This window comes from Rattus rattus, chromosome 7 (genome assembly GCF_011064425.1).
Source record: "Rattus rattus isolate New Zealand chromosome 7, Rrattus_CSIRO_v1, whole genome shotgun sequence".
NCBI classification, from domain to species: domain Eukaryota; kingdom Metazoa; phylum Chordata; class Mammalia; order Rodentia; family Muridae; genus Rattus; species Rattus rattus.
Window position 1 is genome coordinate 19,525,146 of NC_046160.1, and position 17,103 is coordinate 19,542,248.

At 48.9% G+C, this 17,103-nt stretch overlaps 1 protein-coding gene across 1 annotated transcript in view; it reads left to right on the forward strand.

The window, feature by feature from the left end:
* The first annotated feature begins 2,041 nt into the window (after window positions 1–2,041).
* The window catches only part of Galnt14 (polypeptide N-acetylgalactosaminyltransferase 14), a 218,177-nt gene continuing 203,115 nt past the window's right edge, over window positions 2,042–17,103 (forward strand). Inside the window, exon 1 of the mRNA XM_032908938.1 lies at window positions 2,042–2,707. Coding sequence (XP_032764829.1) covers window positions 2,579–2,707 — 129 coding nt within the window. The 5' untranslated portion in view covers window positions 2,042–2,578. The remainder of the gene's footprint in view (window positions 2,708–17,103) is intronic.

The window sequence follows — 17,103 nt, forward strand, 5'->3', positions numbered from 1 at the left end:
AACCACTGTACAGTCTGAGCCATCGTCACACCCCTAATTCGGTTATTAAAGAACTTTAAATATCTGTCCAAACTTGGGGACTCTGGATACATTGGATCTTGAGGGGGACTGCAGTGCTGGGACCTGCCTAGAGACTGATCTGGCTTTCAAAATTTTGAAGACTCCCCTGTAATATCTTTCCGTTGTAATGGCACTCACTGGCCTGACAGCCTAGATCAACATGTCCTACAGTTGTCCAACGGCACCTAGCAAAACTGGAGTCTTTAGAAATCTCCCGAGGCTCAGGTACTCTTCCCCATGTGAGAGAAAAACAAAATAGTGTGATTCAAAAGCAAGAATTTTAGGAGAAAACCTTCGCTCTCATCAGCGTTACGCACTCTCCCGCGGAGCTGTCTCACCCCAGGGCCTTGGTTTCCCCGTCTGCCAAACAGCCCGAGTGAAGCAGGCGTGTGAGGCTGCACCATCTCAAGAGCTTGGCGGTGGTGTTGTGTAACTGTCTGCCATCTGTTACTCAGATGCGGCCCCACAAAGCGCTGAGCAATGGACTCCGCCGCTGCAGCTCCTGCCTGGAGCTCTCAGTGACACTACAGCTTGCTTGGGAGGTCCTCGCTGCAGGGCTGACACAGAACACTTTGCAGGCCCAGGACTGGGACTCGAGGGTGAGGCTCTTGGAAGAGATCCAGGGAGTTCAGAACACTGCAGGAGTGGGTGCTCTCGCTACTCTCCATCGCTCCCTGGACAATTATTTACCCAGGCCTTTGCCTGCTTGAACAACACCTGGGGAGAGTGAACCCAACATTCCAGAGGCCACGGGTCCAATAGAGACAGGTGTGGGACGTCAGCAGGGCGTCTGGGTGGTACTCAGCTGCATCTCATAGGCTGGCAAGCTTTTTCTGGCTGACTGAGTTCCAGCCCCAAACTCCTTACCTACATCCCCGCTCCAGTACTCTACAGGGCGTTTGCCTCATGGATGAAAGACAAGATATCAAACACGGGCGGTTTGGTGGGGGCGCCTCTGTTTCTGAGCACGCGCGTCTTGAGGGCTTCATGACACCGGAGGAGGAATTCTGGAGAACTGATTGACACCTTTCTCACCTGCATTTGGGTGTGGGCGCTGTCCCTATACTAAACCCTAGCTCTGCGAGTGAAAATGGCAGGGAGCAAACTCTGAGTCACTTGCCCTGTCCTCACCTGGAGAAACTTGGAGGTAGCATCCCTCTAACTAAAATGACAGGGTTCCAGTGGCCACTGCTCGGCAGACTTCACAAAAACTTAAACCTTTTCTCTTTGAACTGAGGTAATTCAGTGTTAATGTGCATAGGCTGTTAGGAACCACGTCTCCCTCTTCTACAGATATGGTTAGAATTTCATCCATCCTATCTGAGGCCTATGTGGAAATTGGAGTCAGATTTGCCCCAGTCTCTAAATCCCCAGTGACTTCAGTCTGTATCTGGAACATATATTGCTTAAAAGCATCTGGGAAAGGCATTTTGGAAGATACTCTCCTGAGTGGTCGCACTCCCAGGACCACTTTTCTCACAGCTTCCCATAGTGGTACTGACTTTAGACCCTTTTTTGTGGCAAGCCCCGATGTTTTACAAGAAAAGAACACCCGTCAGGGATTGAATTGTGCCTTAGTTTTTTTAAAGGGACATCTTCCAAGTTAAATTTAGACCGGCTCAGTTTTCCATTAAGAGAAAGTTACCAGGCACCTGCTCAAAGGCAAAGAAATACCTTGGGGGAGATGGCTGAACTCGACCTTGGCCCTGAAATGGTCAAGCAAGTAAGCCTGAACTTCAGACAGCATCTGGGTCAACCCCACTATCACAGTGATGGCTCCGGGCTAGCGGACCCTACCGTGAGCACCACGTGCAGCGCCCCACAGCAAACAGAAACTCCTCCCAGACAGTGCCTCACCTGGCGCGGGTTGGTCCTTAAGTATCAGCTTGCGGCTGTTGTAGCCAGTATCCTCCTCGTAACTCATCCCCGCCCAACCCCTCCCAGCACAACCCTAGCCCGGGATGGTCCCAGAGCTGCATCCCAGGTCCCTGAACCGCACGGTGCTCCTCGGTCGGCGGGAGGCGGTAGCGCCCCCGCTCAGAACCGGGTTCGCTCCCGCCCCGCTCTCCCTCGGAGTCAGTCTGTCTGTCGAGCCCGCCCTCCCTCCGCGCTCCCTCCTCCTCGTGCTCCTCCGGGGGTGCCGGGCACAGCCTCGGATTCCACCTTCCCGGCTGCTCCAGTCAGTTTCCCTCGCGGCGGCGGCGGGCAAAGGCAGCCGCGGCGCGCAGCAGCATCTCGGCGGCCGCCGCGGCTCTCAGATTGGAGCGGGCGCCGGGCTGAGCTGCCCCTGGTCCCTTCCCGGTCGCGTCTCTAGTCTCCAGCACCCCTCGCCGCTCCGTCCCCGGCTGTGGCTTCCCTCCGAAGCCGGCGGGGCAGGATCCTGCCATTCAGCATCGGGATCCCAGGAGCAGCGTTTCCCCTAGAGCGAGGCGCTCGGCGACTCGTGCCCCGCCACCCCTGACCGCCGGGGGGTGCCCCAGGGACGCGTCGCCACCAAGAGAAGCAGGCAGAGGGGACCATGCGGCGGCTGACTCGCCGCTTGGCGCTGCCCATCTTTGGGGTGCTTTGGATCACCGTGCTGCTGTTCTTCTGGGTCACCAAGAGGAAGTTGGAGGTGCCGCTGGGACCCGAAGTGCAGACCCCCAAGGTATGCCGTTTCGTGGCGCGCAGGGCTCCGGACACTAGCCTGTGGGAGGGTGCGTGGTCCACGCACTGGGTTTGAGGGTTCCAAGTCAGGGGCTCCGGGTGCCGCGAGCAGGTAACAGGCGCGGGATACGGCCATAGGGAGGTGCTTGAGGAATTTAAGAAGCTTGGGGCGTCTCCGTATCTTTGGCGTGTGTAAGTGGCAGTGGGCGTGGGTGGTGGGCGCGCGCTCGCAGGCAGAACAGGGCTCCTAACTTAACTAGCAGTCCGGTGGCCAAGGGGGCGCTGCGGACTAGCCACTCTGGGGCTGACTGTTGGTGGGTGCCGCTAGAGGGTCACTGGAGGTTGCTGGTGAGCGATGCTGGCACCCAGGAGAAGTCTGGTGGATGTGAGGACCTCCTTCCTTTTGCTGTCAGGCCTCAGAGGAGGAGGCTGATGACCCTGGTGCGGTGCGCACGTGAGCAACACTAGCGAGGCCACTGGAGGCCTCCTCGCGGGTGCCTTCCCTGCCCACCTGGCCTGGCTTGGTGCCACCCCATTCGCTGAGTTGGAAGTTGATTGCGCTCAGAACACCACGGAGGAGCCCATAAGAACAGAAACCTTCCTACTGGCAGGGAGTTGGGGAAATGGGAATCCAAGTGGCTTTTCTAACTCTTGTCCAGTCAGTGCAGCCAGAGGGAGTAGAAGGTTCCCCCTACTGGCTCTCTCTTGAGATTCAGAGCCCCTGCCTTTCTTTTCCACAGCCTTGTGCAAACAGAGCGAGGTCTCTGGGGATTTGCTGACAACTAAACATTTATGAGCCCAGGGCAGCCTCTAGAAGTGGGAGAAGGCCTTGGAGGAGACTGTGGTGGGAAGGAGGAAGGCTGATGAACATCGCTGTGTTGAATGAGAGTGGATTTCACTGATAAGTACAGTCGGGGGGGGCCTACTGTGTGCTGAGTGCATAGTGGGTGCTTTCTTCATAAGTCGTTGTTGAATATCGTTCTTATTTCATAGGCGGGGAAACAGGACAAGAGTCTTTAATTAACTCGCCCTAGAACATACTGGATTTGAACTCAGACCTCCACAGAATTTTCCCACTTGGATCCAGAATAGTCTTTTGAAACAGAGTACACTGGCAATGTGTTTTGGAATCTTGCCAGTGTTAGTTGATCACAGTAAGCGTTTAGTTAGTACCCACGTAACTAGGCTATGTGCTAGGTGCCAATGAGATGCAGAGAGACAGGATTTGCTCCTAGGTGGAGCGTGGTTTTGCTCATCAGTGGTCCAGGACATGCAGGATTGACAGTCAAGTGGGTTCGCTGCACTGGGTGTCATGGGAGACTGGGGACTCCTGGAGGAGGATACAATAGGTGAGTGGAGAAGGATGGACCAGTGGCCCGTAGGCAGAGCACATCCTAAATAGGAAATAAATCAGATTTGAAGGAACAGGGCATCTTGAAGCCTGGGGAGGTCAGAGGAATGAGACAGGGCAGTGTGTATGGGTCTCGTCAGGAAGGACCATGGACCTTGGAGATGGTTAAGCAGAGTAGTGATGCAGTGGATGGGTACGAGCTTCAGTCAGCCTTTGTAGTACAGGATCAATTTTCTCAACGACAACACAGACCCTGACCACGAATCTGTGGGGCTTTTTCTTCTTTTTCCCTAGGTGGTTCTGCTCTGTGTGCTGCAGTTAATGATGCCTGCAGGGACATGAACTTTCTCTGTTTTGTGCTGAATCTCATTACCTTAAGCTGACTTATTCTTAGTCTTGCCCCAGGGATATGGAGCAAGAGCTCTTTTTCCTTTGGGGTGGACTTTGTCTTTACTCCTCTCCGTCTTCTTATGCTGCTCTGTGTTCAACACGTAGTGACAACAGTCAGCCAGGTGCCTGGCACTGTGCTAGGCTTGGGTGCTGCTCTGAGGGGTCTGTCCTGCCCGTTTGGAGAGTGTAGGGTAAACTCTGGGGAGTTCCTTGCTGATGTGGAATCATAAGCAGATGATAGTCCCATATCAGGAGTTTGTCTAAAAGTCTGTTCTTTGTCTCAACATTTCACCCACCCCTTATTTTGTATATTTCTCTAAAGCCTCAATAAATCTTGACACATTTTATTATTAGGTGTACCCTTCCCCCCCTTTTTGGCTACTGTTTTTCTAGATCCCACTTTTCACTTGTGTCTACATATATGTCTTGTGTACATTTTTATATATATTTATATGTGACCATTCCTCTGGATCTTAGTGTGTATGTCTTAGTTAGGGTTACTATAGTTGTGTTAAAACAACATAAGCAAAAGCACATTGGGGAGGAGAGGGTTTATTTGGCCTACACTTTCGTATCGATGTTCTTCACCAAAGGAAATCAGGACAGGAACTCAAACAGGGCAGGAACTTGGAGGCAGCTGATGCAGAGGCCATGGAGGAGGGCTGCTTACTGGCTTGCTCTCCATAGCTTGCTTAGCCTGCTCTTTTATAGAACCCAGGACCACCAACCCAGGGATAGCTCCACCCACAATGGATTGGACCCTTCTCCATTGTCTTAGTTTGGGTTTTACTGCTGTGAACAGACACCATGACCAAGGCTTACAGGTTCAGAGGTTCAGTCCACTATCATCAAAGCAAGAGCATGGTAGCATCCAGGTAGGCATGGTGCAGAAGGAGCTAAGAGTTCAACATCTTCATCTGAAGGTCATGAGAAGGCTGGCTTCTAGGCAGCTAAGACAGGGTCTATTAGCCCACACCCACAGTGACACACCTACTCCAAAAAGGCCACACCTATTGCAATAGGACCACACCTTCTAACAGTGCCACTCCCTTGGGCTGAGCATATGCAAATCATTACACAAGAAAAAAGCAAAACAAGTTCAATTGATTGTAGTTTTGTTTGTTGGTTTGTTTGTTTTTTTGTTTGTTTTTTCGGAGCTGAGGACCGAACCCAGGGCCTTGTGCTTGCTAAGCAAGCGCTCTACCACTGAGCTAAATCCCTAACCCCTTGATTGTAGTTTTGAGGATCCAAAGACCCAGCCTATACTGGTGGGGAATGGATTGCTGTCGAGGATATACCCATGCGGAAATGGGTACAACCCAACGCTGGAAAAGGGAGTAGGGCAACAGCAAGGCCTGTCAGTTTAGATCAGTGGTTCTCAACCTTCCTAACTCTGCAACCCTCTAATACAGTTTCTCCTGCTGTGATGACTCCCAACCATAAAATTATTTTCATTGCTACATCATAACTGCAATTTTGCGACTGTTAGGAATCGTAATGTAAATATCTGCCACGTGGGATAACTGGTAAGTGACACCTGTGAAAGGGTCATTTGGTCCTTGAGTCCCACAGGTTGAGAACTCCTGATTTAGACTCTTTTAATCTCTCTGAGCAGCATTCTTTTCTCCTGGGTGTGGACAGGACCCCTTCTGGAATGAAGGGCTTAGATCAGACAAGGTAGGCCAGGGAATTTCTTTATGGCCATCTCTACCACACAGAGTGTGTTAGACTCATTCTTTGAAGCTATATGGCTTGATTTGGGTAAAGGAATCCTAGTATCCCAGGGCTTGCCCTAGGGAAGAGAGATTTCAGGTTCTTTGCCTTGCCCTTGGGAGAGAATGGGGATCAGAAGACAGGAGGAAACGCTCATCACGAGACTTTGCTTCTGAGACTTTCACTTTGTTTTTGTTTGTTTGTTTGTTTATATGTTTGTTTTAAAGACTTATTTGCTTGCTTTGTGTATGTTAGCACACTGTGGATGCCTTCAAACACACCAGAAGAGGACATAGGATCTCATTACAGATGGGCCACCATGTGGTTGGTGGGAATTGAACTCAGGACCTCTGGAAAAGCAGTCAGGGCTCTTGACTGTGGCGTCATCTCTCCAGCCCCTGGGGTATTTTCTTTTTAAAGCCCTAACATCAGCATGGTGGTGAGGGTGAGCTTATTTCTAAAGCCAGAACAGAGGACTTCCTGTGCATCTTCAGAGACTGTGAGGCTGCTGCAAGTCTGGGACAGGGCTCCTGCGCTGGGGACTACCCAGCTAGTAGACTCTGGTCATAGGCTCTCAGGTCCTGTTCTCCTTTCCTTGGTGTGCTGTGGAATGTCCCCATTTTCCTAGTGTTCACAGCAGTCCCGATGCAGCCCTCTGCTCAGTGTGTCACCATCTGAGTGACATGGATGAGGACAAGATTGCTGCAGTCGTTGGATTTTTGTCTTGGTTTCATTAGGGGGTGGTTCTAGGAGCTGGGCTGACAACTCAGTAAAGGGCTAGCCTCGGTGCTCAAGCATGAGGACCTGAGTTCTGTGCCCAGCACCCTTCCCCGCCCGCCCAAAAAAGCCACTCCTATCACAGGACCTAATGAGTTGCTAGGAAGCTGGTGGGGACAGAGAGGAAATGGTGACTGTGAGAAATGTTGCTGCCTTGCAGTATGGCCACCTCTTTCCAGGCTCCATCACATGTGCTCTTGGGATCTCAGCTCTACTGAGGTAGGGACAGGATTCCTGGCTGAATTAGCGAGTTCTAGGCTACCAAAAGAGCTGGTCTCAAAAGACAAGGTTGGGGTAGGAGAGAGGGCTCGCCTGGTGAAATGCTTGCATGCAGCTCTGAGTTTGACTCACTAGCCTAAACAAAAGAAAAAGAAGACGGGGCAGTTGGGTCACAGTGTGCCTCTGTAATCCTGGATGTGAGGAGCGAGACACGGGCAGAGCCCTGGGGCGCTCTGGCAGGGCAGTGTAGCCAAATACTGAGGTCAGGCTTCAGCAAGGGAGCCCATCTCAAAAACTAAGGTGGAAAGTGATTGAGGAAGACACCTGAGAGCTACTTGTGACCCCCACAGGCATGCACGTGCTCATATGCACACACCCACATAAACATGTGCAAACACACACACACACACACACACACACACACACACACACACACACACCTCTCATATAAAAACAAATGAAATACCAAAAAAAGAAGGTAGGTGTAGCTTCTGAGAAATGACGCCTGAGGTTGATCTAGGGCTCTACGCTCATACACATATGAGTGCACACAAGCACACACGTGCACATGAGGAAGGCTTGCTCTATTAACAGCTCAAGCCAAGATTTCTTTAAACTTAGCCTTTTCACGTTCATTTGGTTTTAACACTGGCTCTCTAGCCCCCAGTCATTCATCATGTCTCTAATCTCTAATCGGAACCCACGTGACTAGTTTGATGTTTTATTCAAACTGTATTTTAATGGTAAATAGCGTATCACTGAAAAAGACCTGACAAAGGCATGTTCCCTTCTCTTGTCATTTGTTTGCCATTTGGAAAATTATATAACTGACGGATTAATAAAAAAAAAGGGGGGGGGAGCAAAAAATTTTTTTCGTGCGTGTCTTATTTCCAAGAAACTAAATTTAGTCCAAAGGCTTAGTAAAAGCAAGAGTTTCAGGCCGGAGGGTAATTTTTGAAGAAAGTATTAGGAATGTAAAAGCTTTGGGTAAAGCGCCTCCAGCCTATGTAAATGTCTTGGAATGTACTAGAAGTGCAGCAAACGCTATTAGAACATAGCTTGTCGTTTTATTGCATTTGCGTACCTCTGCACCTTACCTATACAACACTGTTGTCTTATTTCCCATCTAGTGATTTCTCCAATTAAGACAAGTTATGAATTTTCCAGAAGGGTCCTATTGAGCTAGTGACACTTGGTTTGTGCACATTGGATTCTGTCCAGGGGATTTGGCCCTGGGATCCCCAGAGCCGGTCTACTTTCACATACATGTCTGCTCTCTCAGTTGCTGCGCATGTGCCCACGCAAGGTGTGGACCAACTTCCCTTCTGAGGCTATCCTTGGAGCAGGGTACTAAGGTGCTATAAACAGGTAGCCCGGAGCACTGCCTGCTCCTGCAGCCAAGTAGGAGGTTGGGATTATAGGAAAGAGCTTTGCTTTAGTTTCTAGAATAAACCTTTACATCTTTAGGAGTGCATTTAAAAAGCTTAGCCTCCGAGCTATCGTTTCATGACCTCCATGAGAAATTTGCCCACTCAGAATTAATCCATGATGTGGGGACATTTGCAAAGTCCAGTTGTCTGGTCCTCAGAACCAAGGTTCTGTCCGTGCTCTGACTGACTCCCTTTTGCTTTCCTGGCTCTCTTTAGCCCAGGCAGAAAGCCCTGCCTCAGGGACCCAGGTGGCTGTGCTCTAGGGACATCTTTGACTTAGCTGGGGGGCGGGGTGGGGGAGAGGTTTGGTGCTCCATACCCTTTGTTTCCCAGTAGAGCTTGCCAGTAGTCAAAACAAAGGTCAACATCCGTCTCTCCCTCCTTTCCCTGGAAGCACAGAATTATACCTGCTCAAGTCAAGAAGCTCACAGGGGCAGAGTGGGCTGGAATGAGTGTCTCTCTCAGTGTCCATAAGGTGGCCTTCTTCAGGGTTGCCCATCCCTCCAAACCACTGGGCTCTCACTTCTGTTCCTCAGAGGTCATTTGTAAACCAAGCAGGGACAGAATAAGACCACTGTCTGCAGATGTCTAAAGCCCAGGATTTCTACACTTCCTGCTTCCTTTCCTACACCCTTCCATCCCAAATTTCCAAGAATCTTCCCCTTCGCCAGGTTCCCAGGATCGGGTTCTGCAGAGCCCTGTTTTGTGCCTTTGTTTGATTTCTAATGTTTGCGGTTTTGTCACTCATCCAAAGTGTCACAAAGCCCCTGTTGGGTCTTTGGAAAATAATCTGAATTAGAAAGCAGGGACAGTTTCTCAGCTCTTAGGGGGAGAACAGGAACCCTGCCATGGCTTCTGCACACCTACTCCAGAGACCCAGAATGACAGCCTGGCCATCTGTTTGGGAGAAATGAGCTTGATGCGCCTTGTGCCCTCTGCAACTGGCAGCTGGCTCTTTTCATGGCCTGAGCTATCCTGAGCTAGGTGCTGAGTTTGCCCCATCTGTGGCCCCCAGGTACTCGTGAGAGCCAGGCGATAAATTCTAGTCTTCCTTAGGGCCTCCACGGTGTCAAACTCGGGCTTTACTTATACACATAGCAGCTGGGGTGTCTTTTTTCTGTCTTTGGCAGTGCCAGGACTAAGTCAGCCTTTTCTCCTCCTGGCTCAGTCGCCTCTGCTGTGAGCTGGGAACGGCACTCTATAGCATGGATGGTGCACGGTCAACCCACCTGCAGTGAGAGCTGTTTCAGGTTAGTTGTGAGTAACTCTGAAGGGAGACCCCATGGCTATAAATGTGTGTGTGTGTGTGTGTGTACAGGTGTGTGTGTGTGTATGTGTGTCTTTGTGCCTGTGTCTCTTTGTGCATGTGTGCACGTATGTGCAGGCCTGACTCTGTGTGCATGTATGTGTAGGTGAGTGTATGTGTCTGTGTGTATGCATGTATGTGCAGGTATCTCTCTGTGTGTGTGTACATGTATGTGCAGCTCTCTGTGTGTGTGTCTGTGTGTTGTGCATGTATGTGCAGATGTGTGCGTCTGTGTGTGTGCATGTATATGCAGGTGTTTCTCTATGTGTGTGCATGTATGTGCAGGTGTGTGTATGTATGTGTATGTGTTTGCATGTGCATGTGTGTGTGTGTGCATGTGTGCAGGTCTCCCCGCCCCCGTGTGTGTGTGTGTGTGTGTGTGTGTGTGTGTGTGAGAGAGAGAGAGAGAGAGAGAGAGAGAGAGAGAGAGAGACGAGCAAAGGTGAAAATCACTGTGTCTTCCTTATTTCCTCTCCATCTTTCTTTTTGGAAACAGGATCCAGCTAGACTAGCTAGCCAGGAGCTTCCCATTTCTACCACCCTGGTGTTGAGATTACAGGAGTGTGTTGCAGTGTCTGGTTTTTATATGTGTGTTAGGGATCCAAACTCAGGTCCTCGAGCTTGCGCAGTAAGCAACTTACTCCCTAGCTCCTATTACTTGTCTTTTAATTATTTTGCCAGGAATGCTAAACTAACAAAAAAAAAAATCAGTCTCTGAATCCTCAGATGTTGAACTGATTAAGAAAGAAAGAGCCCTAGGGATAAAGAACAATCTCTCTCTCTCTCTCTCTCTCTCTCTCTCTCTCTCTCTCTGTCTGTCTGTCTCCTCTCTCCCCCCACCCCTGACACTCACACTCCCTCACGTACACAGATGTATGCATACACTGGTGCTCTGGGGAGTTCCTTAGAAGCTCCTGAAATCTGCTGGCTCTAGTACTTTGGTATTTCCGAGTAAGTGGCCTGAAATGACCTTTTGGGGCAGCAGGCTTCGCATCTGGCAGCAGCCACTGCTGTCACAGACCTAATGAGTTGCTAGGAAGCTGCTGGGGGCAGAGAGGAGATGGCGACTGTGGTGTGAGAAATGTCGCTGCCTCGCAGCACCACCGTTTTCCTCCAGGCTTCATCATATCCTTTCCCTTTTCGTCTGCCCACCCCCTGAAAGGTGGAGAGCCCAGCCTACTGGGGAAGGAGCCCCACTGAGAAGACTGGAGAGACAGAGGTGGTCTGGCCCCAGTCCCTTTGCTTTGCAAGAGCCTGTTACTTCCCCACAGGTCCAAGGTCAGGGACAGCCTGCCACTCTGGTTCTTGGAGCTGTAGGACTGCTCTGGACACAGAGGTGGCAGGCAGGGCTTCTTTTCTTTTTTCATTCTTTCTCTTTTGAAGGGAGTTCTGCTTTGGGCCACTGTGCGCCATCCAGCCTTCTGTCAGCAGGAGCCCTTATCTCTGGAAATAGGAGAAGTCTGATCCCCCAGCTTCCTGGACAATGGTGATTTCGAGTTCAAAGCCTTGTCTGCATACTATTTCCTGGAGACACGATTTGCCACTTAAAAAAAAAAGAATTAAATTCTCCTCATGTCTCCTGTCTTCCTAACTGTATGCACTTCAGAGATCTTTTAAGGAAACACGGGCAAACAGAACAGCGTGCGTGTTCCTGCCAATAGACTTGAAGGCCCGCTGAAGAGAGCAGCGATCTCCACAGCCTGCTTTGTGGGCGACCCATTTTATACCTCATTCAATGACATGGGAGAGCGGGAGCCATGTCTAGAGCACAGGGGACCATCCCGTCTTAACTCCTTTGCTCTACCGATAGTTTCTGTCCTCAGTGGAGACGTGGGACTTGAAAAACAAAAATCCTCCCTTGGTTGTTGAGGCTGAAGGTTTCTAGATCATCTCTTAGTCCCCTGAAAACATTCTATCCATTTCTGATCTCTCTCTGCTCCCCAGTCATCGAGAGACCGGTCCAATCAATATTTATGTGCCCATCACTTGCAGCTGTGACACGCAGGCAATAATGGCTGCCAAATTCCTTGATGGCCATTGAAATACTCACGGGTGCCTGTATCGGAGGCCCATTGTCTCCCAGGCTCTCAGGAAGAGCAGGCCACGTGACGCAAGGATTAATTAAGCCTCTCGGATAATTGGCTATTAATAGATGGCCAATTGATGACTGCCAGCTGGGTGCCGAATTGACTAATGTCCTTATGGTGGGCAGGTGGTTGACTTCAGAAGAGGAACAGGCTGGAAGACCTGACTAATTAAATACTGAATCAGGAAAAGACACGAAGAGGTAGCTTCTTTGCCCCCCTTTCCTGTGATATTTTACAGTTTACAAAGCATTTTTCTGCACGGATGCTTCATTTGATCCCTCCTGCGCCCCTGCGCGATAGAAGCTACTCCTATTCTTGTTGTCTGAGGTCTGAGAAATCTGAGGTTACACAGGGAGGGGACTTGGGCAAGCTTGCCCATCCAGGACTTGCTTCTTTTTGGACAACAAAGCATGTGCTATTTATTTCTATCATGGACATGTTCAACTCTGGTTAGACTCCCTTTCCAGAGAAAAATGAAATACATACTGTTTCCATGTATGATAATGATACCTGCCTGTTCTTTATCCGTTGCTTTTCTGCCCACAGAAGGGACCTGGCACAGGAACTAAAGGAAATGCAAAGTTAGTGGGGCTCTGGAGCCTGAAGGCCATCCTGGTCCTGTGAGGTGGGAGGATGCCAGAGCTGAAGTTGCAGATTTGGTCTAAGAAGTGGAGAGGGGCTGCCTGCACAACACTCTCTAGTCCCATCTTTAGGCACCTGTGCTGACCTCCTCTGGGCTCTCCGTGCTCTCTCAGTCGCCTCCCCTCCCAGCCTGCACAGTGTAACCACAGGAGATGAGTCTCCGCCACCATCTATAAGGTTGCCTCCACTCGGAAGTCAGCAGGGTTGTAGAATTAAGACAGACTGTCTACCCTTGGTTTGACCCCTTTCCTGATGAACACGGTCCTTCGATAATCAGAAGCAGTTCCCCTCAGAGAAGAAACCAATGTCATTTGAAAGAACTGAACCCAACCTGTTTGCAAGGCATGGCAGGAGCAGAGAGATGACTCCAGGGAGCGGGCGGAGAGGACACCCGGCATCTCCTTAGCTCCTACCTTCTCTGCTGCAGGGGTCCCAGCTTGTGTCTGTACATACAGAATGGACCGTAAAGGCTACCCTGGAAGGTGGACCGATGACTGCTTTGTTCTGCCTGGCAGATGGACTGCTGGTTCCTTACTCATCCTAGGCTAGCTTGGAGTTAGGAGCCATGCACATTCCTAAACTCAGCAAATCCCCAAAGCAAGCTACTTGTCATCTTCTTGGGCATTCTGCCTACGCTTCAGGTAAACTATGGAAAGTCTCAGGGTGGTGCTTTTGTTATACCCCTAAATGACAAGGTGAGCGGGTTCTCTACTCCAAGATCCCCAACTGAAACATGAAGTTCTTACTGTCACGCACTGCATCCTGTATTTTCAAAGGATGTGTTTGGAGTGTGAGGGGATAAGCCTTGAATTGTCTCCTCTGCTCAGCGGCCCTGATGGCTTGGTAGGTATTTGTTTGATTCTTGGTCACATCAGCTCTGCAATTCTCCCTGCCTTGCTTCAAACCAAGATTATTGTTTCTGTTGTGTTTCCTCCCAAAACTGAACATATGTTTTGGAAAACTGCTTGTCATGGTCTACTAGAGTTGAACACGTGTGCGTACCTATGATCCTGCAATCTCAAGCATGCTCTAAATATATTAAAATCGCAGTTGGCAAACTTTCTTTTTCAGATTATACGCAGTTGTTCAATTCTGCTGTTGCAGTATAACGTCCGAGATGTGAATGAGTGGGTGTGGTTATGTTCCAATAAATGCATTATTTTGGAACCCACAATTTGAATTTCATGTATTTTTCATATCTGGTGAGATGGTTTCTTCTGGTGGTAATATTTTCAGATATTTATGAATGTAAAAATGACCATTCTGTGTGTAAGATGTGCTAAGCCAGATGATGGGTCACATTTGGCCTGCAAACCACTGGGATTCTACTTATTTTGGAGTACCAAAGCAAGTCTCTCCTGCTGGAAGTCAGTGTCATCATTGACCTTGGTTGAGGTTAGTGGCTAGAAGGTGGTAGGAGCATTTTGTAGTGGAGTGTCTGGGGACATTCAGGTTGATCTGAGTGGTAGTTTCATAGCATACTTACCTTATAAAAAAATCACCAAATGCCCAGCCCTATTCTTTTGCCTGTTCTGCTTCTGTAGATAGTTCAAAAGGAAAAAGATCCGAACCGAGTGTGGCTGAGTGTGACTTCAGGTCTTAACATCTCATTTAGGGAGCAGAACCTAGCAGGAATCTCTACTCTTTTTATAGGTCGTGTTTCTGATCTCTGAATAAGGCAGTCTTTGAAGAAAGGCGTTGGCTTGACTTTGCAGTTTCCCAATTCCTGTTCCCTTTTGTAGACAGACATTTAACAACTGGTGTGGCAGAGGTTTGCAGCCATCTGAGGTGTGTGCTGGGTATTCGCCTATTTGAGGTTGGACCAGTAGAGTAAAGGATTCCCAGGGGATAGCAGGGATGGTAGAGGGCGTTGGGGACACACACACAAAGTCCTACCGTGAGTAGGACTTTGACTGGAGTAGTTCCCTTATAGCACAACTAGTCTGAAATGCACCTATTTTTATAGGTAAAGGGTAAGGGCTTGATGGCAGGAAGTGCAATCGCACAGAACAATATGCCACAAAGAAGACAGTGCTCTCCTTAACGTTTCTGAGAAAAAAAATGTGGGGAGGCAACATTGGTGCCAGTCGGGATGCTCTCTGGGGTACTCATCTGTCACCCAGGACAGGGACATCATTACTTTTGCTTTTCAGAATACCCAGAGGCATCCATGGCAGTACAAGCCTGCAATCTTAGCACTCAGGGGAGGGGGGAGCTGAGTCAGGAGGACTGCTGTGAGTTCAAGGCTACGTCGTGAGTACTGTGGGTATCCACTAGTGACCTACTTATGATCAGGCTGCTACAAGCAAACAGAAAACAAAAATACCAAACAGACTTCTCAGTCTCCAGAGCCCCCCTCCTCCTTCTGGTTCACTTTCTCTCTGCCTCACCACACACAGCCTGGACTTCCCTCTCTCCCTAAGTCAAGCCAGTTCTTCTCTCTTGAAGGTGAGAACTCAGAAATGGCAGCCAGGCTCAAGCCTGCGCTTCTTCTAGGTCCCAGAATTCTATACATCTCGACTGCATCGTAAACTTTTGAGAAAGATAGTTTTGTATCAGAAGCTATCTCTTCTAGCACAAGTTATTTTAGGGCACTATTCAGGGAGAAAATTTTACAACATTTTCAAAGAGAAATATGTTGGGCTTTTATCCCACTCCATTGTGGAACACCAAGAGTGTTTCTGCTCCTAGGCTTAACCTTTGAAATAAACGAGTTTCCAGACTCTCACATTCTTGAGCTCGCTAAGGTGCTTCAGGAACATCTCAGGATTGATTACAGCGGGAGCGGTGAGGAATTAGTCAGCAGATGCTCAACATACAAAGGCTGCAGTCGATGGCTTAAAAAACTCCTCAGCATCACTCCTCAGAGAGGAATCGTCCTATATCTAGCATAATAACACCAATTATTTGGTTGTTTGTGCTGAGAAGTTGAAAGCTATAGTGTGCCCGGAAAATACTCAGCATGGAGCAGTAATTATAGATCAGCTGACAATAGAAGACGCAGTGGTTTGACTGCTAATTAGATTATTAGCACTCAAAACAAATACCTGCTATTAACCATAAATGAGCTGTGTTTATGAGATTTCCTTCTCCTTTTTGTACTTATTTCTTTTTATAGTGTGTCTTTTGCTTCCTCCTATCTGTGCCCTGACTCCTCAGTTCCTCATCACATGAAGCATATTTTGTTTGTTGAGCCGCCATTAAATTATTTGTGTGTGTTGTGTTGTGTTGTGTGTGGTGTGGTGGTGTGTGTGTGTGTGTGTGTGTGTGTGTGTGTGTGTGTGTGTGTGCACCTGTATACTCAAGTGTATGCATGTGTGATGCTTTTCAGGTTCAAAAGGGGTCTGAGTGATGTCATGTATTGTCACATGTCAGGGCCCTTGATGGAATACAGAAGGTCATTTTAGGAAGAAGCACTTTGGGCCCTGATGCAGGAGTGTGGAGTGCTTTTGAAGAGAGAGGAATTATAGGATTTTTTTGGGGGGGGTGTATAAAATTGTACTGGGGTTTATTGTCAATGAAATGAAAGATCTGGCTGCTTTATTTTGTGTGGCACTTGTTATTTTGGACTCAAGGGAGGTACAGTGGACATCTGGGTTTTTCTTATATTCCTGTACCCATCCCTACCAAACAGGACATCTTTCTACAGACAGGTAGACTGTCTGGTCCCAGGTAAGCCTTCCTGCTAGGAGCCCCAATTGTCCACCAAGAGTTTATGTGGAAAGATACTGTCTCCAGAGGTGAGGGTGTACAACTGCTTTTTAGAAGTGCTGGGGTGTTATCCGTGTTGTCATTTATTCTTTACAATCACACTATGAGGTAGGCAGGCTGAGAGTCAGCAATGGGTTCATTCATAATAATCACTTGTCTGCTACTTTATAGACAAAATAGCATCTAAGCCAAGTGATGTGTTAGCTCTTTTTATCTTATGAATATGGGAGCCGAGGTTACTGAAAGCCCAATAAATGCCTAAGGTATTAGAACTCATTAATGGGTACACTAGAACAGACCATATGAAGCCAGAGTGCAGGATGTGGTGAATGAGAAAGATGGGTGCAGTTTAAGAGTTTCCTGTTTTGTCCCTATCCAACATGGGAGAGAGAGAGGACAACTTTACCTGTCCAAGGCTGCTCTGGGTCACTGCTGTGTGTGAAAGCCTTCGGAGTGTGTGGAGTATGGCAACAGGTACCCGAGCTAGGTTCTGGCCATCACTGCCCAGGAAAAGTTCTGACGGAGTGGTAGAGTGTGGGACAGTAGCTCTCTGTTGACCCTTGGCCACATTTGTACCTGTAACCTTGTCTCCCTCTTGGATATGGTACACAATTGCTTACACTTGGAAGATAAACTTGCCCTGGGCAAAATGGCATCACAATGAAGGAGTGTGAGATGGCTAGAAATATTTTCTCTCTTTTAAGTAAAAGTGGAATGTGAGGTCAAGGGAATGTAGCAAATCTTCCCAGGGCTTCAAGGGGATAAAAGTTG